The sequence below is a fragment of the Bos taurus genome, chromosome 19, assembly GCF_002263795.3.
Source record: "Bos taurus isolate L1 Dominette 01449 registration number 42190680 breed Hereford chromosome 19, ARS-UCD2.0, whole genome shotgun sequence".
Classification (NCBI taxonomy): Eukaryota; Metazoa; Chordata; class Mammalia; order Artiodactyla; family Bovidae; genus Bos; species Bos taurus.
In genome coordinates, this window is record NC_037346.1 from 22,832,174 (window position 1) to 22,859,947 (window position 27,774).

The 27,774-nt window shown below is 53.1% G+C and overlaps 3 protein-coding genes across 6 annotated transcripts in view; 2 read left to right on the forward strand and 1 right to left on the reverse strand.

Moving 5' to 3' along the window:
- The first annotated feature begins 223 nt into the window (after positions 1-223).
- SERPINF2 (serpin family F member 2) lies at positions 224-8,285 on the forward strand. 4 transcript variants are annotated; one of them, XM_024979638.2, is made up of 10 exons: positions 224-380; positions 1,790-1,856; positions 1,999-2,040; positions 2,156-2,218; positions 2,494-2,695; positions 3,294-3,437; positions 3,594-3,797; positions 4,588-4,730; positions 6,345-6,549; positions 7,174-8,285. In XM_024979638.2, the coding sequence occupies exons 2-10, from the start codon at positions 1,794-1,796 to the stop codon at positions 7,584-7,586; spliced, it is 1,479 nt and encodes a 492-aa protein (XP_024835406.1). In that variant the 5' UTR covers positions 224-380; positions 1,790-1,793; the 3' UTR covers positions 7,587-8,285.
- Positions 8,286-13,575: 5,290 nt separating this feature from the next.
- SMYD4 (SET and MYND domain containing 4) overlaps positions 13,576-27,774 on the reverse strand; it is a 54,228-nt gene continuing 40,029 nt past the window's right edge. Inside the window, exon 11 of the mRNA XM_059877956.1 lies at positions 13,576-13,885. Within this exon, the coding sequence (XP_059733939.1) occupies positions 13,855-13,885 (31 nt within the window). The 3' untranslated portion in view covers positions 13,576-13,854. The remainder of the gene's footprint in view (positions 13,886-27,774) is intronic.
- SERPINF1 (serpin family F member 1) lies at positions 15,908-27,680 on the forward strand. Its single transcript, NM_174140.3, is given in 8 exon segments — positions 15,908-15,920; positions 19,895-19,980; positions 21,345-21,543; positions 22,166-22,321; positions 22,737-22,940; positions 24,474-24,616; positions 26,422-26,632; positions 27,296-27,680. Coding segments are annotated over 7 exon segments (1,251 nt in total). The 5' UTR covers positions 15,908-15,920; positions 19,895-19,902; the 3' UTR covers positions 27,556-27,680.

Genomic DNA, 27,774 nt, shown 5'->3' on the forward strand with positions numbered 1-27,774 from the left:
TCTTTTCTCTCCCCTCCCCCTGCCTTCTGGACCCAGGCTGGAAGCAGCCCACCAGGAGCCAGGACATGGGAGGACCAGGGATTCGCATCCTGCATCCTGATCCAGGTTTCCTCCCTTGCCTTTTGTAGCTTCCTCTTCCCTCTTCTTGGGAGGGGGAGGCAGTTCTGAGGAAGAGTCAAGGACACTGGAAGCGGGAACCTGAATGTGACTCAGCCCAGCTCTGTGTCCTTGGCTAGGTCATACAGCTTCTCGGAGCCCGACTGAAGCAGTGATAACCCCCTACTTCATGGGGTCACTGAAAGTCCCCTGTCCTTCTTGGATCTAACCCCCTGATTGAAGACAGGCTCTTGGTCTCCTGAATCTCCTTTCTCCAGGCTCAGGTGGGAGCCTGAGAACCCTCTCCGGGGTTCCAGGTGGCTGTCCCAGTATTAGATGCCCTGGTGGGAAAGGGGCTTTTGGTCCCAATATCAATGTTTAACCGGATGTGCAGGTCAATATTTACCAGAAGAGAAGGCAACTGGAACAGTGGTTGGCTGAGAGCAAAGGTCCTGGTGGGAGGGGAGGGCTCAGCTGGGTTGGCTGGAGCGGGGCAGAGCGCGGGAGCACCAAGCGGGCCGGAGGGAGGTTGTGTACAGCAGTGAGGAGCCTGCAGAGGTAAGGGCAGGGGGGTGCCTCGGCCTGGAGCTGCCCACCTTGCTGAGGGGTCTGGGCTGAGTTTATTCAGGAGGTTTGTGACTTCCCAGCCTCCTGAGATGATGAGGTGCCAAGGTGGGGGCTTTCAAGGGGAGTCCCTCTGGGAAATGAAAAACTAGAGGTCTTTTTCTTGGTAGGAAGATTTAAAAAACCCAGGTCGGAGATTGGGGCCCTGGCCAAGGGTCCTTGTGTGGGATGCGGAGGGGCCTAGGGGTGAGAGAAAGACGCTTGAGATGGGGGCGGGGTGGGGGTGTGTGCGAGACCCGCTCCGGGGCCAGGCCGAGACCTGCCCATCCCCACCAGTCATCCTGGCTTCCCGGAGTCAGCCTGGGGCTAGTGCGGGGGCCGAGGCCTGTGTTTTCCGTAAGTCCAAAGGTGGCTCTGGCCACAGTCATTCATTGGGCTCAGCCGTTGGGTCAATAAGGCCAGTCTCTGGCCCAGCTCCCCACCCCTACTGAGACCACAGGCCAGCCCACCCTTGTGGACAAGACCAGGCCAGCCAGAAAGGAGAGTTGGATTGGAGCTCTGGGGAGGGAATTCCAGTACGGAGCAGGCTTCAGGACAGGCCTTCCAGAAGAGGGGCCTTGGGAGGCTGACAGCCATCGCTGCGTGCTGGCCCGTGCAGTCAGGGCTCACCAAGACCAACTTAGGTTGGTCTCCACAATACACGTGGGATGAGGAAGGGACTTTTGCCACCATTTTACAAGATAAAGCAGAGCCCAGAGAGTTTAAGGGACACATCCTGGGTCCTCTGCCAAGAGGCGAAGCCTGGATTCAAACTCAGGTCTGACTCACAACTCCCAGCCTTGAGAAATAGGGACTTTTTCTGTTTGGGTAATATTTTCTGCCATGAACCAAAACACCTTCAGGGCATACAGTGTAAAAACCAGAAAACACAAAGCGGGAAGAAAGCAATTCGGGAGAGAGTTCGAGCAATTCACAGCTCAGAGAGACACGCTGTGGGCGTGGGTACTGCTGCTGGTGTTGTCCCCTCCGCAGTGGTGGCTCAGGACTCCAGCTGCCCATGAGCCTGTGGGTGGGATTCCTCCGCGGGTGCGGGGGTGAGGTAGGAACAGAGCCTTCCCGTCCTGCACAGGAACATGGCGCTGCTCTGGGGGCTCCTGGCGCTCATCCTCTCCTGCCTGTCAAGCCTGTGCTCAGCGGTGAGCCTGGGCCGAGGTCTGGGTGGGGCAGGGCGGCAGCTCTGGGAGAGGTCGAGGGTCTTGGAGAAAAAGAGGGGGGGTGCTGGGTTGAGGGAGGTCTTGGCTTCAGGGGTTCCCTCTCCTCTCCCCCTCCCTCTCTCAGCAGTTCTCTCCTGTGAGCACCATGGAGCCCTTGGATCTGCAGGTACTGGGGAATGAGGCAGGACAGGGAGGAAGGTCCCCAAGGGCCTCTCCTGTGGCTGGTGCTGGGTAGGGGGCTCAGGAAGGGCTGCTCTCCATCTGCTTCCTCCTTCCTTCAGCTAATGGACGGGCAGGCCCAGCAGAAGCTGCCCCCACTTTCCCTCCTCAAGCTGGACAACCAGGTACAATCAGGTGGGGCTGGGCAAGAGTGGGCGGGACCCGCGGGAGGAAGGCAAATCCGAAGGGCAAGGAAACGGGGAGGGGAGGGTGGCAGTGAGGCTGAGGCCTGAAGGGAGAGGATGGGAGGGACCCGAGGGAGGAACCTAGCCCCCAGAATGCTGTCGCCCATCGGGACAAGGCCCTGCTGTCCCCAGTACAGGGGCTTTGAAGGAAATCTTCAACAGAGCTGACCCCTTGACCCCAATGCCCCTCCCCCCCCCCCAATCTGTCCCTGTAGGAGCCAGGTGGCCAGATTGCCCCGAAGAAGGCCCCAGAAGACTGCAAGTTGTCCCCAACCCCTGAGCAGACACGCAGGCTGGCCCGGGCCATGATGACCTTCACCACAGACCTCTTCTCCCTGGTGGCCCAAAGCTCCACCAGGCCCAACCTCATCCTGTCACCTCTGAGTGTGGCCCTGGCCCTGTCTCACCTGGCACTAGGTACTGGGGCAGCAGACCAGGAGACCAGGTGCAGACCAGGAGAGCTAGGAGGCCAGAAGGAACTCGCCTCCTTCCCCAGAGCTTACTATCAGGCGCTTCCTCCATCAGGGTCCCTTGAAAGTTTGTTAAAAACACAGACTCGTATCTCCATGAATCAGAGTCTCAGGGATTGGGCCCAGGATGGGCCTCTGGTGATTTTTATGCACGAGTCTGGCAGTTCCAGTGTCTCTTTTGGACTGGAGGGTCTCATGGTGGGACAGAGTCCAGAGAGGGAAGGCGATGGAATGAGGTCACCCAGACTAGCAGCAGCGGAGATGGAAGTAAAACTTGGGTGTCCTGACCCTCAGGAGGTGGGAGGAGACAGTGTGGTCTCGTGGGCATGCTCACTGTAGATGTTCAAGGGGGACAGGAGGACTTCCCTGGTGGTCCAGCACTTAAGACTCTGCGCTTCCATGGCAGGGGACATGGGTTTGATCCCTGGTCTGGGAACTAAGATCCTGCAATGCTGCAAGGCACAGCTCCGCCCCCCCACCCAAAAAGGGTTAGGAAAAGATGAGGGGGTGGGAATGCCCACTGCTGCTGTGTCCTCCCTGCTCAGGTGCTCAGAACCAAACGCTGCAAAGGCTGAAAGAGGTGCTGCATGCAGACTCAGGGCCCTGCCTGCCCCACCTGCTCAGCCGCCTCTGCCAGGACCTGGGGCCTGGGGCTTTCCGGTTGGCTGCCAGAATGTATCTGCAGAAAGGTAGGTGTGGGTGGGGGCAGACACTGCCTAGGTAGCTAGGTAGTGCTCTGGGGTGGACAGGGTGAGGAAGATGGACGTGGGCTCAGGCAGTTTGTTGTAACGCTGGTGGCTCTGGAGCCCAAGTCCTGGCAACAGCCTGTGCTCCCTTCTGTGTAGGATTTCCCATCAAAGAGGACTTCCTGGAACAATCAGAACAGCTCTTTGGTGCAAAGCCCATGAGCCTGACGGGAATGAAGGGGGAAGACCTGGCGAACATTAACCGATGGGTGAAGGAGGCCACGGAAGGGAAGATCGAGGATTTCCTCTCAGATCTGCCAGATGACACAGTGTTGCTTCTCCTCAATGCCATCCACTTCCAGGGTGAGCTCCTCCCCTTCTCGGTCCCCACCTGCAGCCCCTACCCCTGCCCTGCAGGCATGCTTTGTTCTGAGGGTCCCTCCTTCTCCCCAGGGCTAGGCTGGGAGGCGGTGGAGATGGTGGGAGATAGGTCGCAGTGTTGCTGGGAGGAGGCCCAGGAACTGGATGGGGCTTTCGTGGAGAGTTCCCTAAGAGGAGCACATGGCAAGCCACTCCAGTATTCTTGCCTGGAGAATCCCAAGGACAGAGGAGCCTGGTGGGCTACAGTCCATGAAGTCGCAGAGAGTCGGACATGACTGAGCGACTAAGCACAGCACAGCCCTGGGAGTAGTGGTAATAGTAGTAGCGTTAGTCACGTCCAACTCTGTGACAGCGTGGACTGTAGCCCGCCAGGCTCCTCTGTCCATGGGTTTCTCTAGGCAAGAATAGTGTCTTCAGAGCATCGTCCCAATCTGGGAACTGAACCCGGGTCTCCTGCATTGCAGTCTGATTCGTTACCGTCTGAACTATAGGGAAGTCCTCCCTAGGAGGAAGTGAAGTCTAAAAAAACCTGGGGTAATGGGGGGATTTCCTGGGAGCAGAGCAGGGTAGGGGGAATGAAAGCCCAGATTCTGCAATCGCTCCAGAGAAGACACCTCAGATCACCTGGGTATCACCTGGCACGCCACTGCCTGGGGCCTTACCCTCCACCTTTTGTCCCTTTAATGGGTTCTGGGTGGGACGGGGAAGAGGCTAGTGGTGTAGACCCTACCTTGGTCCCAGTCTAAATGGCCCTGCCCTCTGTTGGATGCAGGCTTCTGGAGGAGCAAGTTCGACCCGAACCTCACACAGAGAGGTGCTTTCCACCTGGACGAGCAGTTCACTGTGCCGGTGGACATGATGCAAGCCCTCACGTATCCGCTGCACTGGTTCCTGCTGGAGCAGCCTGAGATCCAGGTTACCCCTGACTGCTCAGGCTGGGCCTGGGTGCTGGGAGGTGGGAAAGGGACTGTGCAGCTGTGGACACCATAGGGCTCAACAGTGCACCCCCCTCCCTTGCAGCCTTGTCACTGGGGCAGGTGGCTCTGAAAAGTCTCGCGGGGCCCTCACCCAGGGGGACTGAGACTCGAGTCTCTTTGAGGTTCATTCCTTGGGCGTTACTTGTGTGCAGACTCTGTCCCAGGCACTGCGGTTCAGTGGAGAACAAGGAAAACCAAATCCAGGAAGACGCACAGTGCCTGAGCAAACGTAGATCAACAGGATAATTTCAAAGAGTAGGGGGAGGTATTTTAGCTAGAGTGGTCAGAGAGCCTTCTTTGAGGAAGAGACATTGTTGAGGCCCCTTTGGCTAAGGGGATTCATTTCAAGGACCTGTGGGTTGTGGGGCAGCACAAGCTCTCAGCAACCCGAAGCCTTTGAGATGCGACTTGAGCTCTCGCATGCTCCTTAGAAAGGAGGGTCTGATTGGGATGGCTTGGTCAGCTTCCTGATGGAGCGTTCTGATTAGAGAGAGGGCTATGCCGTGTATCTCAGGTGCAGCCTCCCGTGCTTCTAGCCTAAACATGGTCCCCTTGGCCTGAGCGAGCACTGGTCCCTGGGCCAGTCAACTGAGGTGGCAGTGTTGGTTAATTTCACAAGGCCGTGACTGAGAGGGGCTGTGGGCAAGGCGGGTCCCCTGGAACAGTGTCCCAGCCTCTCTCCAGTTCACCCTGACACGTGGACCATCTGATTCACCTCCCCACCAGGCTGTGTCCTGCCCACACTTCCTTCACCTTTTAATTTTTAAAATTTTTTGTCTGTGCTACTTGGCATGTGGAATCTCAGTTCCTCAACCTGGCATTGAACCTTTGTACTGGAAGCGTGAAGTTTTAACCACTGGACCACTAGGGAAGTCCCTTCCTTCATCCTTTAGTCTCCATCCTTTGCCCTCCTCGGCCCTCCTCTTCCTCGCACCCTCTGCAGGCTGGCCCAGGCAGCCAGATACTGGCACTCCCCCTCCCACCGCAGGGGTCCTGCCCCCTGGGTGCTCTGCCTGGAGGCCGAGGGATCACATCCACTAGGGCCCGTGGAGCCCAGTGCTTTTCACCCTTCTTGGACTGCAGAAACACCCATTCACATGAAATCTTACCCCAAATCACAGTATAAATAGGCAGCCAGGCAAGTCATTGTTGGAGGAGAAGGGAGTAGAGAGGGTACCCGCCTCCAGCAGGGAAACCTGGTCCATTGTACACAGGGAGGAAGCGAGAGGTGTTCACCGGGAGTTCCTCATCCCGAGTCACGGGCTGGCTGGCAGCAGAGGAAGAGAGAGAAAACCACCATTTATTGAGTGAGCACCGCCTATGTGCAAACACTCTGCTAGAAGCTTTAACAGTGTATCTCTTTCCATTACATGTCAGCTGGCAGTGTGGGCAGGTAGTGTCACTCTGCCCATGAGGAAGTGGAGGCTCAGGGAGGCCCCCTCCCCTGACACACCTGTGAAGGATGGGCTGTCTCATAAGGGATGCTGGCCCAGCTCCCACCTGGGCCTGGGCGCTTTCTGGCCCTCATGGTGTCTCCTTCCCCTGTCTGTAGGTGGCTCATTTCCCCTTTAAGAACAACATGAGCTTCGTGGTCCTGATGCCCACCCGCTTTGAGTGGAACGCGTCCCAGGTGCTAGCCAACCTGACCTGGGACATCTTGCACCAGCCCTCGCTGTCGGAGAGGCCCACCAAGGTCCAGCTGCCTAAGCTGCATCTCAAATACCAACTGGACCTGGTGGCCACCCTCAGCCAGCTGGGTAAGGAAGCTGGGCATGGGACAGCCCCCCCACTCAGGCTAGGTGGGGTGGGTGAGGAGGAAGTTTCCAGCTGGCAGGTCAGAGTCAGAGCTAGCCTTGTGTCCTGGACTTTTCTGGGGCTTGGGGAGGTGAAAACCTTTGGATCCTCTCTCCTGGGGAGGGGTGCGTGGCCCGGCCATTGAGGGCCTGCTCTGCCCAAGACTGAGCACTGTAAAGAATCCTGAATGGAAAACCAGAGTAGCACATGAGCCTCCCTGGCTCCCCTGCAAGAGGCACGGGAAGCCCACCATGTACAAGGAGCTCAGTCTTATGGGGTGGACAGGTGAGGAATCAAGTACTTAGAATTCAGCATAAGTGCTAAGATAGAAGGCTTCTCTCCAGTTCACCTGGGAGAACACTGAAAAGGCACCAGGCACCTATCTGGACTTTGGGGCAGGCAATCAGGGAAGGCTTCCTGGAGGAAGGGGCCTTTAAGCTGATACATGAAGGTTAAACAGGAGTTAACCAGCCCTCTGTGAGTTCAAGGTGTTCCCTGACCAGGATGCCAGACACCCTTCCAGGCAGGTCCAGGCAGCCTGTGGGGCAGAAGGCAGCTCTGACCAGCCATCTGCTGCCCTGGGGCAGGCCTGCAGGAGTTATTCCAGGCCCCGGACCTACGTGGGATCTCCGATGAGAGGCTGGTGGTCTCCAGCGTGCAGCATCAGTCGGCACTAGAGCTCAGCGAGGCCGGCGTGCAGGCGGCCGCGGCAACCAGCACGGCTATGTCCCGCATGTCCCTATCCTCCTTCATCGTGAACCGCCCCTTCCTCTTCTTCATCCTTGAAGACAGCACGAGCCTGCCCCTCTTCGTGGGCAGTGTGAGGAACCCCAACCCGGGCGCGCAGCCGGAGCGCAAGGAGCAGCAGGACTCCCCTGACGGCAAGGACTCCTTCCAGGATCACAAAGGCCTCCCCCGCGGAGACAAGCCCTTCGACCCAGACTTGAAACTTGGGCCGCCCTCGGAAGAGGATTACGCTCAGCCTAGCAGCCCCAAGTGAGGGGCTGTGGCCTCCAGCATCCCGAGTCTCTGCTTGGACCAACATCTCAACTCGTGTGACTCTTTCCAAAAACAGCTTTGTGGGATTGGGGCTGGGGGCCTGGGGAGGGCAGTCTGGGAGAGGGGAGGAAGGGAGCGTTCTCTTGTCTCCTCTTGGGTAGTTTGGGGTGGGGTGGCGCTGGGAGGAGGGCAGGCATCAGGGAACCATGGGCCTCGGTCCCACATCGCTTCTTCCAACGGGGCCCAGAGGGTGTCCTGGTTTGGGGCTCAGACAGAGGGGTAGCGGTGGGTCATTTTGTTGGGAAGGTAGGTAGTTTATTCCCTAGGGCAGCTGTGTGCCTCCACACTTGTTTACCAGAGAGGGAGGGACAGGGAGGAGGGGACACCCTGGCTGAGGAGAGGGGGCGGCTGTCTTGAGGTTGCACAACACGGGTGGAGGTTGAGCTCCCTGCACCACTGCCTCCTGAGCTGCCCAGGGCCCACCAGCCTCCCGCTCACTGTCACCTCAGTCTCCCCGCTGGTCCTTGGAGGTACCAACACTGCCAAGACTCCTCTTCTTCCTTCTCCCCTCTGCCCTCTCTGCGCCGTGTCTCAGTGGCTGAGAGGGTGGGGAAGGGGGGGCATTAGCTGCCAAAGGCTCTTTTGTAAAGTTTTTGTAGTGATTTTTACGCCACCTGAATAAAGAATGAATGGGCCTGTCTGCTTTGATGTCATTGTTTGGGCTATGGGTGTGAGCACAGGGTGCTGGGGGAATGCGGGAATGAGGCTACCGAGCAGACGCGAGGAGAACCACTCTGGGCTCCGGGAAGCAGCCCTCTCCGTGCCACGTCTGGCCTCTGGCCACTCGCCAGCCCTTGTCCAGCGCGCAGGCCCTCTGACCTTGCCAGCCTGGCTCTGCTCTCAGCCTGGTCCTCTCTCCGGGCCTCAGGCAGCCGGCAACAAAGGTGGCCCAGAATAGCGCCAGCCTCCTGGTCTGGGAGAAGAACTGGCAATTAGGGAGCTTGAGGAATTTCTAATTACACGCCGGCCCCCTCTGTCAGGAGCTGGCGCCTGCCAGCCTGGGAAGGGAGGGGAGCAGGCGGCTGGGAGCGCGGGCTCCAGCTGGAGACTGTCAGTGCCTGACGATTTGGGGGAAGCAACTGGGGGCACTTGGGCACAGGGCTGGGGGCTGAATGGCTGTCCACGTGGGTGGGCTCTTGTCTGTGAGTGCAGGGTGTCTGCGTGGCAGCAGCCACTTGCAGCCCTGTGGTGCAGTGGTTAAGAGCAAGTCCTTAGGACGGGCTCTGGCTTCTAACAAACCAGAAGGGTGGGGAGATGAGAAATAAGTCAATTAGTGACATACATGGTGTGTCAGAGGGGGATGAGTGCTCTGCTGAGAAGTAAAGCAGGGAAGGCCTCCCTGAGGAGGTGACTTTGGAGCAGAGATTAGAAGGAGATGAGGGCAGGCACTAGGGGAACATCCTGAAGAAGAGCATCCCAGGCAGAGGAGTGGGAGCTGCCCAAAAGGTTTAGGATGAGCAGGAGATCCGTGGGGCTGGAGGAGAGAGAGAATTGTAAAGAGATCATCGGAAAGTTACTGGAACAAATTGCCCAGCCTGCCAGCTTAATTTTCCCACTCCTGAGTTTTCTTCAGTTCTCTCCTGTCTATTCGGGCTCTAGCCAAAATTTGGCTCTACTCATCACACCCAGGGCTGCCTTGACTACATCTTCTGCCCTGTAAATACTTGTCAGGTGCCTCTGCTGGGCCCAGCAGCACCCCACGCTCTGGGGCTGCAGTGATCAAAAAGCCGACAAGATCCTCCCCGACAGAATCTAAACCTGGTGGGTGATTGGTCCGGTCCAGCAGTCCCCCACCTCCAGGATCTAATGACTGATGATCTGAGGCGGAGCTGATGTAATAATAATAAAGTGGACAAGAAATGCAGTGTGCTTCAATCATCCCTAAATCACCCCCTACCCCGCTGGGTCCGTGGAAAAACTATCTTTCACAAAACCTCTACCAGGTACCAAAAAGGTTAGGGATGCTGGTCTAGACAATAAACAAGTTAACATTTTGGATTGAAGTATAGGGCTTCCCAGGTGGCTCAGTGGGTGAAGACTCCATCTGCAATGCTGGAGACACAGGAGTCGCTGGTTTGATCCCTGGGTCAGGAAGATCCCCTGGAGGAGGGCACGACAACCTGCTCCAGTTCTCTTGCCTGGAGAATGCCATGGACAGAGGAGCCAGGCAGGCTACAGTTTATAGGGTCACAAAGAATCAGACGTGACTTAGCAACTGAGCATGCACGCATGCATAGTATGCTGAAGCGTAATGAGCTGGACACGACACAGCGATGGAACAACAAAAGCATAATGAATTTGTTTCACAAACCGAGCGCCCCGTGCCACCAGTACCTACGTCAAGAAACAGTACTCACTCTCCTGACTCCTGGTAATGGACCAGTTTCTCCTGGTTTTGAACTTGAAATAAAAGAAGCACGCAATCCGTGCTCCCTTGTGCCTGGCTCTTTTCGGTCAACCTCCTGTTTGTGAGATTCATCAGCGCCATGTGGATGGCAATTATTCACTCCCTGTGGAAGACTTTAATTGAGGGGCGCCATGGTCTGAAGTAAGCTCTGGAAGGCTCATTTGGCTGTTGTGTGAACAGACGTTGAGGGACAAACGCAGGAGGAGGGAGGCTGGTTAGCAGGCAAGAGTCGAGTTGTAGGTGGCTTGGCCCAGGGTGCTGGCTGTGGAAATGCAGGGAAGTGATCAGACTTCAGGTATATTGTGCAGGTAGATGTTACAGAATTTGTGCATAGATTGTATTGGAGATAAGGGAAAGGAGAGACTCGCAGATGTAGGGTTCATCATTCAAATCTCCGGATTTTTGTCTTGAGAAGATGAGTTTTACTGAGATGGGAATCTGAATGAGGGGCAGACTTTAGGATTGACTGGAGATGTCCATTTTGAACGTGACTGAAATGCTACATTGATACAGAGCAACCTATGTCCCATTGTGCCTCGGGCAGTTTGAGTTATGCCTGTGGTTCCAGTTTAATTCACAGCACCTATTTTTGATCTTAGAAGTGTTTGGATGATGAATTATAAGCTCCTCTCACTTGCTGGGCATCCATGTGGTTATGTCAAAGTCGAGGCTGCAAGTGTGTATTTGGGAACATACAGATGCTTTGAAAGTCATGGAACTGGCTGATGTCACCTAAGAGGAGATGGAGAGAGAAGAAAGGGGGATCCCAGAATCAAGCCAGCAAGGAAGATGGAAAAGATGGGGCTTGTGAGATGGAGAAAAATGGGAGGATGTAGGGAGTCAGGGTTTCAAGAAGGAGGAAGAGTTGGCTGCCTGCTGCCAAGGGCAGAGATGTCTGCTCCTTTGACAGCAGTTTCAAAGGAGAGCTGGGCACAGAAGCAGGTTGGAGGTTGAGGAGGGAAAGCACGAAGACGGTGCCGATGCCACGGTAACTAGCTCTGTCCTGTGTGGGTGGGAGGAAGGATGGAGAAACGGACAGTAGCTCTAAGGGAGGCGGCAATAAAGGCAGTGCCTTCCAACAGGGGAGTAACAGGCTATTTTACGGCTGTGGGATGGTCTTTCAGAGAGGGGTACGTTGATTGTGCAAGAGCGGGGCGGCCCATACAGTGCTGCTGTGACATTCTTGCCACGTCCTTGTGCACATATGCAATCTTTTGGGCTCAAACACTTAGAAGTAGAATAAATGAGTTGTGGGTTTGCATTTTCTTGCACTGCCAGGGCTGCCTCATACAGTCATTATGATTATTTTTCCGAAATTTTGGCTGCATTTGGTCTTTGTTGTGGCGTGTGGGCTCAGTTGCCCTGCAGCATATGGGATCTTAATTCCCCGACCAGGGACTGAACCTGTGTCCTCTGCATTGAATTCTTTTTTTTTAATTTATTTGGCTGTGCCAGGTTTTAGTTGGGGCACACAGGGTCTTTTAGTTGTGGCACACAACTCGGTTGTGACATGTGGGATCCGGTTCCCTGACCAGGGATTGAAACTGGGGTCACTAAGCATGGAGTCTTAGCCCCTGGACAGTCAGGGAACTCCCACGCTAGATATGGTTATGCACAACTTTGCCGTTTGTTGCCAGATTGTTCTTCAGAGGGGTTATATCAATTTACGTTCTCATAAGGAGGGCCCATGGAGAAGGCAATGGCACCCCATTCCAGTACTCTTGCCTGGAAAATCCCATGGATTGAGAAGCCTGGTAGGCTGCAGTCCACGGAGTCGCTAGGAGTCGGACACGACTGAGCGACTTCACTTTCACTTTTCACTTTCATGCATTGGAGAAGGAAATGGCAACCACTCCAGTGTTCTTGCCTGGAGAACCCCAGGGACGGGGGAGCCTGGTGGGCTGCCGTCTATAGGGTCACACAGAGTCAGACACGACTGAAGCGACTTAGCAGCAGCAGCAGCAGCAGCAAGGAGGGCCCAAGAGATCCTAGCTGTCCGCATGCTCACTAGTACTTGGTATTCTCAGAAGTTCCAGTTTAGCCCATCTGAAGAGTGTGAAGTACACTCATCAAAGTATGGTTTTAATTTGCATTCCCTTGATTAGCTGGTGAAAAAAACATCTATTCATAAGTTTATTGGACACTCAGGAGTCTTCATCTGTGAATTACCTGGGCCTGTTTTTCTGTTGAATTGTTTTTATTTTTTTATTGATTTGTAATTATTGCTCTGTTACAGTTAGTAATCTTTTTTGTCAGTTATCTGTGTTACAAACATTTTCTCTTAGTGTGAGGCTTGTCTTTTCATTTTGTTTTATGGTACCTGTTCACGAGAACAAGTTTCTAATTTAGTGCCAAATTTATCAGTCTTTCACAATTTGTGCTTCTTTTGGTGTCTTGTCTGAAAAAGCATTCCTATTCAGAGATCACAAAAAAACCCATCTATACATTTTTCGAAAATGTTTACGTTTTTTTCCTGTTGTGTATATCTGTTTGTACTTGCTTTTTTTTTTTTTTTTAACGGTAGAGAAGGAACGAGTGGCTTTATTCCTTTGCCAGGCAAAGGGGAAACGCAGTAGGCTAGTGCCTCAAGAACTGTGGCCCCTAAATTTGTTTTTTAAGCCATTAAAATTATCTTTGAAAGGATTAATACAAAAGAGATTATTATTACCTGTCTCCAGGGAGTATGGACTCAGGTGACCAGAGTGAAAAGAAGACATTCTCTTTAGATAGTTTTGAGTTTTGAACATATGAACAAAATACCTATTGAAAAATAAGTTGAATAATTTAAATAAAAATTCATTAAAAAGGTGCTGCAAAAACAGAAATTGTTTTTCAGAAACACTTAAATCTCTAATGTACCTACAGTTAATTTTTGTGTATGTTGTGAAACAGGGATCCAACTTCAGCTCGTCCGCAAAGATAGTCATGCCTTCCCATGTTTCTTATTACTCTTTTATCTGGGGCTTCCCTGGTGTTCAGACGGTAAAGAATCTGCCTGCAACGCGGGAGACCTGGATTACATCTCTGAGTGGGAAAGATCCCTGGGAGGAGGGCATGGCAACCCACTCCAGTATTCTTGCCTGGAGAGTCCCATGGACAGAAGAGCCTGGTGGGCTACAGTCCATGGGGGTCACAAAGAGTCAGACACGACTGAGCACATTCTTTTACTTGACTTCGCCAGGTGTTAGTTGAGCCACATAGGATCTTCCATCTTCATTGTGGCATGCGGGATCTTTTTTTTAGTTGTGGCATACAAACTCTTAATTGCAGCATTTGGGGTCTAGTTCCCTGACCAGGGATCAAACCCAGGCCCCTGCCTTGGGATCGTGGAAATTTGACTACCAGGAAAGTCCCCTTCCCATGTTCCTATGATTAGTTTATTTGTATTCATCATGCAAAACTCAGATTCATATATTCCAACTTTGCTGCCATGATAACCTATAGAGCAGTGCCATCCATCAATGAAAATCACATATGCAGTTTAAGATTTCTAGAAGTTACATTAAAAAAGAAATAGGAGAAATTAATTTTAACAGTATATTTATTTAATCCAATATATTAATCAGGGTCAGTTATTGCTATTATTCACATTATTTTTCATACTAAATATTCAACATCTAGTGTGTATTTTACATTTACAGGTGATCACAGGAGCTCTGTGGCCACCGTGGTGAGTGGTTATCATACTGGATGGCATGGCTGTAGACAGCTATCACAGAACGTGCCACTATATTGGAAGGATCTGGGCTCATATCAGCCTCTGTTTTTAGCCAGCGAGCTTCTGAAGGACGGGCACCAAATCTTAATCGTCTATGCACTCCTTCTCCGTGTACCTAGAGAGTGATTTGAATAGAGGTCCTCAGTTTTTGTTTGGAAGGATTGAACTCTGACTGCTTTTTCCCTTTGTAAAAAATCGGGGTATACTTGCTTTACAAGGTTGCACAATAAAGTGAATTAGCTATATGTATACATTTATCCCCTCTCTCTCGGCCTTCCCTGCCCCTGACCCCACATCCTACCCACCTGGCTCATCACAGAGCACCCAGCTGAGCTCTCGTTGTTATACAGTAGGTTCCCACCAGCTGTCTGCTTTACACATGGTAGTGTGTAGATGGCGCTTCCCTTGTGGCTCAGTCAGTAAAGAATCCGCCCGCAATGTGAAAGACCTGGGTTTGATCCCTGGATTGGGAAGATCCCCTGGAGGAGGGCATGGCAACCCACTCTAGTATTCTTGCCTGGAGAATCCCCATGGACAAAGGAGCCTGGGGGGCTACAGTCCACGGGGTCACAAAGAGCCGGACACAACTGAGTGACTAAGCACAGTGTGTTTATGTCAATCCCAATCTCCCAGTTCATCCCAGTACCCCCCACCCCTTGTCCACATGGCCATTTTCTGTGTCTGTGTCTCTATTCCTGCCCTGCAAATAGGTTCATCTGTACCATTTTTCTAGATTCTATATATGTGCGTTAATGTACAATGCTTGTTTTTCTCTTTCTGACTTCACTTTGTATGACAGACACCTGGTTTATCCATATCTCTAGAAATAACCCAATTTTGTTCCTTTTTATGGCTAATATTCCACTGTATATATGTACCACATCTTCTTTATCCATTCATCTGTCGATGGAGAACGCTGACTGTTGACACACTTTTCTTTACATAAATCTCAACCTGGTTCCCTGGGGAGTTCTACCCAGGGGCCCTAGATCTGCTCCCTGGAACCTCACATGAAGTGTGTGTGTGTGTGTGTGTGTGTGTGTGTGTGTGTGTTAGTCTCTCAGTTGTGTCCAACTCTTTGCAACCCATGGACTGTCGCCCAACAGGCTCCTCTGTCCACGGGATTCTCCAGACAAGAATACTGGAGTGGGTAGCCATTCCCTTCTCCAGGGGATCTTCCCAACCCAGGGATTGAACCTGGGTCTCCTGAATTGGCAGGCAGATCATTTACTGTTTGAGCCACCAGTGAGGGTCCCCTAAATTTTCTCTTCTGAATATCCCAGAGTGCTTTCCCTTCCTTCTCTGACCCCGCCTTCTCTGAACAACCACTGGGCTTGTGTCAGGACTCACACGTGCCTGGAAAAGGTTTTGGTACATTCTCTATAATCATTTCTCATGTCAGTATTTTAGTCTCACAATCACACTGCAAGTTTCTTAATGCCCTGAGGTGAGCACAGCCTCGGAGCACTGTTCCCAGGTGAAAACTACGGTGCCCAGGTGGGTGCCAGGTACTCACACTCGGCCTTCTCTCAGGACTAATGTTTACAGTACATTTCATTTCTTCTGCTCAGATATTTTCCCCACTGCCTTGTCTGATCTTCAGAAATCAGAGCATTTCAGTGCTGAAAAAGCACACAGACATCCCAGTCCCATTCAGTCATTTTTCAGTCAAGGGTAGGGAGGAGCCATGAATGATGTCTTGCCCCAAATCTCAGTACCAGAACCAAGGACCAGCAAAAACCCGAGTCCCAGTTCTCGACCAGTGTTTCCTCTATTTTGGCTTCCTCCTGAGCCTCCTCCTGCCAGACTCTTCCTCAGCCCTGCTCCCACCCAGGCTGACGAGGCTGCCCTCCGGGGATGGGGGGCACTGTCAGGGCTCCAAAGAAAGGTTTGGTGCTGCAGTCTGATGCGTGAACTGGGGGTGTGTGGCAGAAGGCCAGCAGTGGGTTAAAGTTAACACCAAACAATGATGCAATCACAGATGCAATCACAGACTCCAAATTGAGTGCAGATCGCTTTAAGAAAGGAGTAGCTGTAATCTGAAGCCTGCTGGACGCTGGCTTGGGAGGCAGCAGAAAAGGCTCTGGTGCTCACAGGAGCCCCTCAGTGTGCAGACCCAGGCTGGGCGCAGAGCGGCGGTGCACCCACAGGTAAAGCAGCTCCCTGTCTAGTCCGCTAGTGTATCAGGGGAAGTTGGGAGGCTCCCCTGGGCTGGGGTGACCAGGGTGAGGCAGGTATAACTCCAGGAAGCAGAAAAGAGGGGTGCCAGGGAGAAGAGGCAGGAAGACCATAGATCCTCCAGCTTGGGGACCAGGGTGAATAGGTGAGGGACGGCAGAGGGAGTTGGAGGTCAGAAGGTCAGAACCCAATTATCCCTAAACCACTAGGAGAAGCAGCTGGAGAAACTGCACCACTGGAAGAAGCCGGGAAAACTCTTGAATGGAATGGGTTGGAAAGCAGTGGAGGAAGGCAGTGGAGGGGAAGAAGTGAGAACGTGGCTAGCTGCTGGGTCAGGTCTGAGCAGCAGTTTGGGGTGGGGTGCTCTGCAACCCTCGGGAAAAGAGGCTGTTGGGTGCTGTGCCTCCAGTGGGGAGCCCATTGGGCAACCTGGCCATGGCTTAGGCTTAGCTCCCTGTTGCCTTTTCAACATCACTGGCGCTGATTTTAAAGGTAACTTCTCAACACTGCCCAGCAGCTGGCCTGAGGGGAGCCCTCCTGGGGTGGGTGGTGTGCTGGGATGGAGGGCAGCGGGGTCCTTCTCTCCAGGGCCCACCATTTTTCTTTGGCCAAGTCAGCTGCCACTACAAGCTGGGAGATCAACGGGGTCTTGGCCTCTTGCAAACAATGACCACTATTGAGTTCAGCCTAGGGTATGGGATTTGGGGGCTTAGCTGCCAGAGCTGGAGAGGTTGGCCGCCCACACCCTCGGTGCTCCCTGGGGCCAGCCACATCGAGGGGCGGGTCTGGGCCAGAGAAGAACTTCAGGCTTCCCAGAAACCCCATCATTGTCTGGCCCATTCCAGTTCACCAGTTCAACCCCCAGGCTGGGGGTGGGAGGGGAAGCAGGCCAGGGAATTCTGTTCCCAAGACTGATCCTTCTGGGGTGCGGGGAGCCGAAACCCCTGGGTGCTCTGCCTCCACGCGTTCAGGTTCCAAGACTTCAGAAAAAAAGTTGCCTGGGGACTTGGTGGGGTCACCATGGTGGGGTGGGGCCGGGCAGTGCCCTTCCCTGCACTGCCCGTGAGGTCCACCGCCATGTGGCTTAAAGGCCGCATGGTTCTGGGAGGAGGAGGAGTGATGGTGTTTGTCTCACCACTGGGTTTAATCTGAAACACATGTATTGGCTCAAATGTATCCTTCCAGCTGGTAGGCAGGATCCCAGAATCGCAGTTCCTTGTGTCTCTTGATTGGGGCAATGTGGCCGAGAGGCAGGCCTGAGCTTGGCCCAGCTGGGAGGAGTCACCTCCTCCCCGCCCCCGCAGCTTGGACACTGCCCTTTGGACGGGATGGTACCACTGTGCGTGTGCCCCTGGCCAGGTGACAGCTGCCTGGCCCAGCCACAGAACCGTTGTCCCCTTGGAAGACACCGAGTGTGCTCAGAGGGGCCCTCCTGTGCAGAAGACCCTTACTCTCAACCCTCTCCCTGCCCTTGCAGGGGGCTTTCAAGAATCTCTCCACTTCCCTCATCCCCAGGGCTTGAGGTGGAGGGTTCAAAGAGGCACCGCTAATACTATGTGTCCTGGCGACTGGCTCTGGCAGCTGTGGACCTGTGTGCCTTTCCCTGCCAGGGTCCCTGACCACCGCATCTTCAGTCCTCAGCTCACCCACGTGGTAACAATGATCAGATGACCCAAGGTTTGAGCTCAAACTCTGTAGAGACTCCTGTAGAGAAGATCCACCTTCAAGAGCACCTGGACCTGGTTTCCTTAAACACCAGGCCAGGGTGGTGTCTCTCAGCTCCTCCCTCTTCAGTCGGTTCCCTACCCTGGCCCAGGGACTAGAGCTAATGGCTTTTCCTTGAGCCCTGCCGCCCCTGCATCTCACTGAATTTCCAGTCTCTGCTAAACCAGTTTGCTGGGGCTCAGGCAGGGAAGGCCCCTGCCAGCTCTGGGTGGGGCTGGCTGGGTGGAGAGAGCAGCTGTGAGCCTGGACGCTGTTACGGGCTCTATCTTGCCCTGCAGAAAGTTCTTCCCATTGCCTCAGTGGACAATTTCTCCCTGAGTGGCAGGGGCTGCCAGGCAGAAGAGCAGGTGGCTGAAAACAGAGGGGTCACTGGAACTCACTGGGTGACACATGCTCAGGGTTTAGAGAGAAAGCCAGGCTGGTGCCCACTGGCCATCCAGCCATAAGCAGAACAAACTCAGAGGCCATCTTTTCTTTTGCTGCCTTTCACATTGTCCAGAAGATTGTGTGTTAGTCGCTCAGTCGTGTCTGACTCTTTCTGACCCCATGGACTGTAGCCCACCAGGCTCTTCTGTCCATAGGATCCTCCAGGCAAGAATACTGGAGTGGGTTGTCATGCTCTCTTCCAGGGGATGTTCCCAATGCAGGGATCGAACCTGTATCTTTTTAGTCTCCTGCGTTGGCAAGGGGGTTCTTCACCGATAGTGCCCCCGGGGAAGCCCCGAGTATGTGTTTATGGGTATACAAAAGGAAGAGCGAGCTTGAGACCCTTGGCCGGTGTGTGTGTTGCAGGGAAGATGAGAGGTACAGAAGACAGATTACAAGTTCTTGACTCAGCAATGTGAATGGAGGGAGAGCCAGAGGTCCTGACTGCTGGGACCTTATCCCTCTTTCTAACCAGAAGGCCCTCAGAAGACCTTATTTATGAACTTCCCACTGCCTTCATCCCCTCTCACCTCCACATCCTGACCCAAGGTTGAGCAATATAGAGGCAATGAATGTAGGAGGGCAAGAGATGGGGGAGCCCTGCACTCAGAGTTCCCTTTGCCCTTGTAGTCCAGGGGTTGGATCAGTCAGGTCCTAAGAGGCTACTGCTGGGGAGGTATGGGGATTTGGGTGGCCTTACTAAGACATGGTATTATTTAACTTGAAGGAAAGAATTCTGAGGAGTGTCAGAGTGGGTCCCAAGCTGGTAGGAGGAAGAGGACTTGGCTCCCCAAGGGGAAAGGGGGGCCCTGGGGTTCCAGGAGTAGGGAGACACAATTTGGCTCAGGGGTCATTGGAGAACTCACCTGTCTTTGGCCCCGCTGAGTGCTATGAATGCATTGCCGAATTTAATTCTCATCACAATAGGTAAGAACTGATTTCCATTTTACAAGAGAAGACACTGGGATTTAGAGAGGTATTAAGACACAGAACTGGGGACTTCCCTGGTAGTCCAGTGACTAAGACTGCGTTCCCAATGCAGGGGGTCTAGTTTCAATCCCTGGTTGGGGAACTGGACCCCACATGCCACAACTAAGAGTTCACACGCATCTAAAGAAAAAAAAAAGATTCCCATGTGCTGCAATTGAGACCCGGCCCAGCCATAAACAAACAAAAAAGACACAGGATTGATGGGAATTCCCTGGCAGTCCAGTGGCTAGGACTCAGCATTTTCTCTGCCTGGATCTGGGTTCGATCCCTGGTAAGGGAACTAAGATCTCACAAGTCACTGATGAAACCACAGGTTCCAGGGCAGGGCAATTCGAGGAGAGAGTTTGAGAGCTTCTTGCGGGGGACCTGGGGCTGGACTGGATGCCCCCATTCTCTGTGTTCTGTGACTCTACATTTGAGATTCTGCCCCCATGCTGTTACTAGACATAGATCCAAATCCTACATAATGAGCTGGTCAGGTGCCCGCAGGGAACAGCCTCGGTGTGCATTTGGGCTGGATCACACTCCCACACAGGACCACTGCTGGGCCTTCACCACCCTGGAGGTTTAGGAGGGTCTCCTGGCACAGACATGGATGAAAGCATAAGCTTGCCACAGGACTGTGGGCTGTGAGGCAGGGGGAGGGCTGGGGAAGTGCTGAGAGGGAGGGGTTAGCAAGCTGAGGGTCCACTTCCAGCCCTGGGGGAGGCTGGGTGGAAGGTGCCTGGCCCTGCTCCCTCCCCAGGACGGCTGGTGGTGCAGGTGGTGAGGGAAGCAGCCTGCCTCCTCTTTTGCTCTCTTGCAGGCCCCGAGATGCAGGCCCTCGTGCTACTCCTCTGGACTGGAGCCCTGCTTGGGTTTGGCCGCTGCCAGAACGCCGGCCAGGAGGCGGTCAGTAGGAGCTGGGTGTGGTGGGGGCCTGGGGCGGGGGGGACGTTAGCAATCCCAACCCCGCCTCGCCAGGCAGCACGGGGAGAATGGACAGCACCCAGGCTGCAGGCCAGGCTCTGATCTTTCCGTCCAGACAGGGCCTTGGTTTTTCCAAGAGCAAAACAGAAAGCGTCTCGCCCTGCCTTTCAGAGGACAGAGTGGCGGTGGGGCGGGGAAGATCCAATAAGGTGAAAGGCGAAAGCCCTCTAACAAGCCCTTCAGTGAAGAATTTCTCATTACCCTTCATTACTTATGGGTCTCAGTGAGGAGCTGGTGGTCTTGGATGTTTGCTCTGATCCTAACTACGGGGCAGCAGAGATGTAAGAGCGTGGAAAGCCCTCTTTCCTGTCCAGAGAGAGCACCATCGGGTTGCAAAGGCGGATGCCAAGAAGCCTAGGCTATGCGACGATTGGGGGGTAGGGAGGTGGTGGTGACTGTCCCAAGGGCAGCCAGGGCAGGTGGGGCATACTGGCAGGAGCTCTGGACTTTATTGTGAGTTCCAAGTTTGAATTCTGATTCCACCTCTCACCAGATTTTTTATTTTAGATAAGTCACTGTAACTTGAATCTGTTTTCTTATCTATAAGACAGGATGAAAAATACCCATCCTTACAGGGCCAACGTGGACAGTCACTTATTTATCTACTGAACACCTACTCTGTAGGTGCTGGGGATGGGTGGAAATATAAAAGACTCAGTTCTGGCCTTCAAAGAACTGTTTTAAGACATTAATCTTTGAGGATATCACTTAGATCAACTAGTATGAAATGAAGTAACTCAAATGAAAAGAACCACCACAGAGCCTGGTGGATGGTATACACATGGTAAGTGGTTAATACATAAGTGGTAGTTGACTCTCAAAAATGGCCAGAGAACTAAAGGTGCCTTCATACTGGGGCCACCAGGGCAAGTCTGTGATGGAGGAGGTGATGTCTGATCAGGGCCGAGAACGACAAGGAGGGTCTGATAGGAGGGTCCATGTGGAGACCTGGGAGCAGTGGGCAAGGCTGAGCAGACAGGGAGACTCTGGCCTGAGAACAGAATTTCTTGGGAAGGGGGACTTCCTTTTTTTTTTTTTTTCCCATGAGTCACAGGCCTGAAGCTCCCAGATCACTGGTGTTTAAAGCTGGCCAGCTAACCTCTCTTGCGGGTTGCCTCTTCCCAGTGGAGCACCCCCACAGGAGTAGGGGGCACAGACTCATTCCAACAGATGGCTATACCTCCTCAGGCAGGACAGCCTTCAGGGACCAGAAGGACAGTCCCACGCCAAGCCATGAGACCAGTCACCCCCTACTCAACTGCACTGGTCCTTGTACTCAAATGCAGGGCTCTCTGACCCCTGAGAGCACGGGGGCACCAGTGGAGGAAGAGGATCCCTTCTTCAAGGTCCCTGTGAACAAGCTGGCGGCAGCCGTCTCCAACTTCGGCTACGACCTGTACCGCGTGAGATCCGGTGAGAGCCCCACCGCCAATGTGCTGCTGTCTCCGCTCAGCGTGGCCACGGCGCTCTCTGCCCTGTCGCTGGGTGAGTTCCCCGCTGCAGAAAGCCCAGGATCCCAGAGCTGCCCTCTGACCTCTGTACATACCTGACTCTAGGCCCTGGACACACTTCACTTAGGGAGGGTGATGAGGGCCGAGAGGCTGGCCCAGGGGTCCTAGTACGTAGGAGTGGGGGCTCAGGTGGGGGAGTGGGGAGTACTGCTGACACAGTGTGTGGCCTTGGGACCACTTATTGACATTCCTTAAAGGAGCTCCTCCTACGTGCCTGCCTCATCGGCTTGGCTAGATAATGGGGATGTAACTACACACACGCAGACACGGTGTCTGTTCTCACTCGGGCCACACAGCTGAGTTCATGGGGAAAAGTAGGAAATAGGAAGCTGTAGAACAGTCTGGTAAGTGCTGTGATGGGAGAAGCACAGGGACTTTGAACCTGACTCCCATCCTTTTATTTTTCCAGGCCTGATGCCTTTGGCCTACCTTCAGGAAAACCTATTTTTCTTCCACTGCCTTCAAATTCCTTCCTGCCTAGAAAGTCTCCAGGTACCAGCAGATAGACAGGCTCAGGGTTCAGGGTCCCCGAGAGCTAGGCTGACATGGGCCTGGCAAGCAGTTACAGAGGCTCACACGCCTGTTCCGCTTGGCAGGTGCGGAACAGCGGACAGAATCCAACATTCACCGGGCTCTGTACTACGACCTGATCAGTAACCCAGACATCCACGGCACCTACAAGGACCTCCTTGCCTCCGTCACCGCCCCCCAGAAGAACCTTAAGAGTGCTTCCCGGATTATCTTTGAGAGGAGTGAGTTGCCCTGCTGGTCCGAGCTGCCTGAGGCGCATGGGGCTCTCTGCTGCAATGCATCTGGGGGTTTCTTTCTAAACACCAGAGCACGTCTGCCCAGGGCCAGGCCTGGCACTGGGGGGTGGGCAGGAAGGGGCTGCATGAGTACAAAGAGGATCAGAAAGAGGATATGGGCTGAAGGAGACAGTGGGAGGGTTGGGGGAGGGCAGTCATGTGAAGAGAAAACAGCAATGACTGAAATCTGTCGTTCCCCATCCAGTGCCCGGGGAAGCTGGCACGGAGTCTGGGAGAGCCCCGGAAGGATGCCAGGCAGGGAGTCAGGGCTTGCCAAGGATCAGGGAGAGCCACAGACTGTCAGGGAGGATGCTGGGTGAGGTCTCAAGAGTGCACTAACCTCTGCCCCATCTCTTTGCAGAGCTGCGGATAAAAGCCAGCTTCATCCCACCCCTGGAGAAGTCATATGGGACCAGGCCCAGAATCCTGACCGGCAACTCTCGAGTAGACCTTCAGGAGATTAACAACTGGGTGCAGGCCCAGATGAAAGGGAAAGTCGCTAGGTCCACGAGGGAGATGCCCAGTGAGATCAGCATTTTCCTCCTGGGCGTGGCTTACTTCAAGGGTGAGGGCTTCTCCACTTGGCTTTCGGGTGAGGGTGGACAGTGGGTGTCAAGAGGGGGCCAGGGAGGAGGGGACGTCAAAGGCAGAGGAGGACCCTGGAAAGTTCCTTGCCTGAGGGCTCCCTGCTTGTCACCAAACCCAAGGCAAACAATGGATAAGTACTTACAAAGTGTAAGGGGTGGTGGAGAAAGACCAGCAGAGATAAGGGGGCACTCCTGCTCCTGTGCCTTTTTCGGGGCTGGTAGAGGGTCCATGCCTGGCTCTGGCTGCAGAGATCTGCATGAACTTCATAGCCTTTTGGAGGCTGTTTTCTCGTCTGTCACTGGGAGATGGCAAACTGATTTCAGAGGCACTCTGTGTGTGTGGTCTCCTATCTTCTCATGGACCCAGCATCATGCCTGGGACACACAGCAAGTACTCGATAAACCAGGTGTGTGTGTGTGTGCTAGGTCGATTCAGTTGTGTCTGACTTTCCAACTCTATGGACTGTAGCCCACCAGGCTCCTTTGTCCATGTCTAGGCAAGAATATTGGAGTGGGTTGCCATGCCCTCCTCCAGGGGATCTTCCCGACCCAGGGATTGAACCCACATCTCTTACATCTTCTGCTCTGGCAGGCGGCTTTACCATCAGCATCACCTGGGAAGCCCTTGATAAATTATGTTAGTTTTCTAATAACACTCTTCTAGGCCATGGTGAGGTACCCAACTATTCCATGGGCCCAGTGTGAGGCCAGCCCTATTCATGAGCCTTGGGTGGGGTTTTGGGCAACCTCCCCTTAAAATGCTTCACAACTGTCTATCAGGCAGTGTTTAGAGGGGACCCCCTAAACCCCAGAGAAAAATCCTTCATGAAGCACTGAGCTCTAGGAAATGAAGAAGCTGTTACAGATCAGCATGTTAAAGACCACGTTAAACGATCGGCTCACTGTGTGAGCATGGGCAAGTCACTTCACCTCTCTGGACGTTCATGCTTTTCATCTATGAGATGGTCGATGACATGACGTCGAGGTCCCTTCCAGCTCTGGTCTCCCTGCAGTCTGTCTCCTGGACACATCACTGTAGAAGTGTGTACCAGTTCACCTTTCTCCTAGCTATCACAGAACTTGAATAAACCTGACAATATTTCTGAGTTTACACATGGAAGGTAGTCAGGACCCTCAAAATATCATGGTCCAGACTGCCCATCCTAAGACAGAGCTATTCCCTGACGTGTTCGGGCCTCTGATGACTCAGGTTCCTGCTGTTGTTTAATTGCTAAGTGGACTCTTTCGCAGTCCCACGGACTGTAGCTCCTCTGTCCATGGGATTTCCCAGGTAAGCATACTGGAGTGGGTGGCCACGCCGTCCTTCAGGTGATCTTCCCAACCCAAGAGTCGCACCTGCGTCTCCTGCATTGACAGGAGATGCAGGTCAATTCTCAGTTCTTTACCACTGAGCCATCAGGGAATCCCAAGATTCCCGTAGCCGGGCAATTTCCAGAAGTATGCCTTTCTGGTCTCCTGGGTCTCAGGGCACTCCATCTGTTTCATTCCAGGGCAGTGGGTAACAAAGTTTGACTCCAGAAAAACTTCCCTGGAGGATTTCTACTTGGATGAGGAGAGGACCGTGAAAGTCCCCATGATGTCAGACCCTCAGGCCGTTTTACGGTACGGCTTGGATTCTGATCTCAACTGCAAGGTCTGTATGGGCAATGTGAGTGGCGGTGTGGGTTCAGGCAGGATGGTGCAATGGGAATAGAATGGCCTTTGAGATCTGACAGCAGTCTGAATTATTTATTGACTTATTTACGGCTGAGCTGGGTCTTCACTGCTGCGCAGCATGGACTTTCTCTAGTTGTGGGATGGGCTTCTCACTGTGGCTTATCTTGTTATGGAGCTGTTTGAATTTTACCTGCCACGTGCCCTTCAGTAAATTGAGAGCTTTTCTGAGCTCTTACTGGAGTGGGTTGCTGTGCCCTCCTCCAGGGCATCCTCCCAACCCAGGGATTGAACCCAGGTCTCCTGCATTTCAGGTGGATTCTTTACCAGCTGAGCCACAAGGAAAGCCCAAGAATACTGGAGGGGGTAGCCTATCCCTTCTCTTGTGGACCTTCCCGACCCAGGAATCAAACCGGGGTCTCCTACATTGCAGACAGATTTTTTACCAACTGAGCTACCAGGGAAGCCCCACTAGCTGAGCCCTTTGTTTCTAAAACTGAAGGGCCATAGCTACTGAAACTTATCCTCGGACTCAAGGTTTGTTGCAAGGGTTGGTAAAGTGAAATTGAGTCCTCAAGACTGGGCACTCAAATTCTGGTTATTTATTTTTTTCTTTCCTTCTTCTCTTTTTTGGGGGAGAACTTGTATTTATAAAAATCCAAACCTTCAAACGGAGAAGGCAATGGCAACCCACTCCAGTACTCTTGCCTGGAAAATCCCATGGGCAGAGGAGCCTGGTAGGCTGCCATCTATGGGGTCGCTAAGAGTCGGACATGACTGAGCAACTTCACTTTCACTTTTCACTTCATGCGTTGGAGAAGGAAATGGCAACCCACTCCAGTGTTCTTGCCTGGAGAATCCCAGGGATGGGGGAGCCTGGTGGGCTGCCGTCTATGGGGTCGCACAGAGTTGGACATGACTGAAGCGACTTAGCAGCAGCAGCAGCAGCAAACTTTCAAAATCTGTCGCAAACTCCAAGTTGCTGGCATTCTAAGTCTCTCCTAGGTGACTCAAGAAAATTCTAAGTCAGTAGTTTTTTTCTTTGGGAATCTGAAAAAATGCCTGAAGCACTGGAGAGAAATGCCACCTATGCATCTCTGCAGGTGATTCCAGGGGCTCCTGGGACCCCCGATGCCATCTGCCCTTAGGTTAAAGGCCTCTGCTCAGAGGGCCACTGTACTGCCACTTCTGCACTGCTCTTCCCAGTGCTCATTTCTAGTCCGGGCTCTGTATATAACAGATGATCAGTAACTATTGGCAGGCAAACCTTGGGAGAGAACCAAGGCCTGGGAATTCAATTCTGGCTTTTTAGAAAACCACAGAAGAAAATTCTTTAAGCAGATAACTTCAGTTGGTATTAGACTAAGAAAAGACAGTGGCTCGTGCTTGAAGAAACATCAGCAGATAGCTTTTGTTTATTTAGCTGCATTAGGTCTTAGTTGCCTCGTGCAGGACCCTTCACTGCAGTGCAAGGACTCTCTAGTTGTGGCCCATGGGCGTAGTTGCTCTGCAGCATATGGGATCTCACTTCTCAGCCCAGGGATTGAACCGCTGTCCCCTGCAATGCCAGAATTCTTTAACCACTCTACCACCAGGGAAGTCCCATCAGTAGACATCTTGCTGCTGGAAAGCAACAGCTTAGAGGGACAACTGTTACACAGATGAGGGGCGGGGAAGCAAGGCAAGGCCTGGTCCCAGGAGAGAAGGCAGCTTGGGGTGTTTGTCCATCGCTAAGCTCCTGGGCTCCAAACGACTAACCCATGTGCTTCCTCCCTGTTGTTTCAGATCGCCCAGCTGCCCTTGACCGGGAGCACAAGTATCATCTTCTTCCTGCCTCAGAAAGTGACCCAGAACTTGACCTTGATAGAAGAGAGCCTCACCTCTGAGTTCATTCATGACATAGACCGAGAACTGAAGACTGTTCAGGCGGTCCTGACCATTCCCAAGCTGAAGCTGAGTTATGAAGGCGAACTCACGAAGTCCGTGCAGGAGCTGAGTACGGCTGCAACACCTCTTTGCTCTTGGGGAGGGTGGGGTTGAATCTTTGAGCCTTCCTTCCACCTTGCTACAGTGAAAGTGAGAGTCGCTCAGCTGTGTCCAATTCTGCGACCCCATGGACTCTACAGTCCATGGAATTCTCCAGGCCAGAATACTGGAGTGGGTAGCCTTTCCCTTCTCCAGGGGATCTTCTCAACCCAGGGACTGAACCCAGGTCTCCTACATTGCAGGCGGATTCTTTACCAGCTGAGCCACAAGGGAAGCCCTCCACCTTGCTAAGCAGAACGCAAAGCCTCCAGGGACTAGTACTGGGGCCCGGGATGATCCCTTCATTCTAATAGTGCTGGAGAGGAAGACTGAACTGCCTTCCTTATCAGACTCATTCCTAAGCCCTAAGACCATACATCCTGTAACAGGAACTCTGAACACTGCCTCTCAAGACAGGTCCCTTGACCTCGTTTCTAATCTTAACCTCACTGGCTGTGTGCTCTTAGGCAAGTCACTTAACCCTTAACCAGCCCAGAACTCTACATATGTCATAGACAGTCAAAAGCAATGTTCCACCCCCACTTAGCTTGCCTTCTTGAGAATCAGGATTGTATTCTTCCTTGCAGCGTTCACAAGGCAAGGTTTTAATGGAAATCTTTCTCAATTTCTGCAGAGCTGCAATCCCTGTTTGATGCACCAGACTTTAGCAAGATCACAGGCAAACCTATCAAACTTACTCAAGTGGAACATCGCGTCGGATTTGAGTGGAATGAGGATGGGGCGGGTACTAACTCCAGCCCAGGGGTCCAGCCTGCCCGCCTCACCTTCCCTCTGGACTATCACCTTAACCAACCTTTCATCTTTGTACTGAGGGACACAGACACAGGGGCCCTTCTCTTCATAGGCAAAATTCTGGACCCCAGGGGCACTTAGTACTCCAACTAAATGTTCAAATACCCCAGAAGAAAAAAACACTAGAGGGATGGCAGATTATATATTATACGAAGGCTGCCCCTACATTTCAATGTATACTTTGCAATAAAAGTGCTTTATCCTTACCTTTTGTTACCCTGCTCCTCCTCCTATTTTGAGCTATGTTAAATTTAATGTGAAGACAAACAGCCCTTTAGGAATTTTTTGGTCCCATCTTTA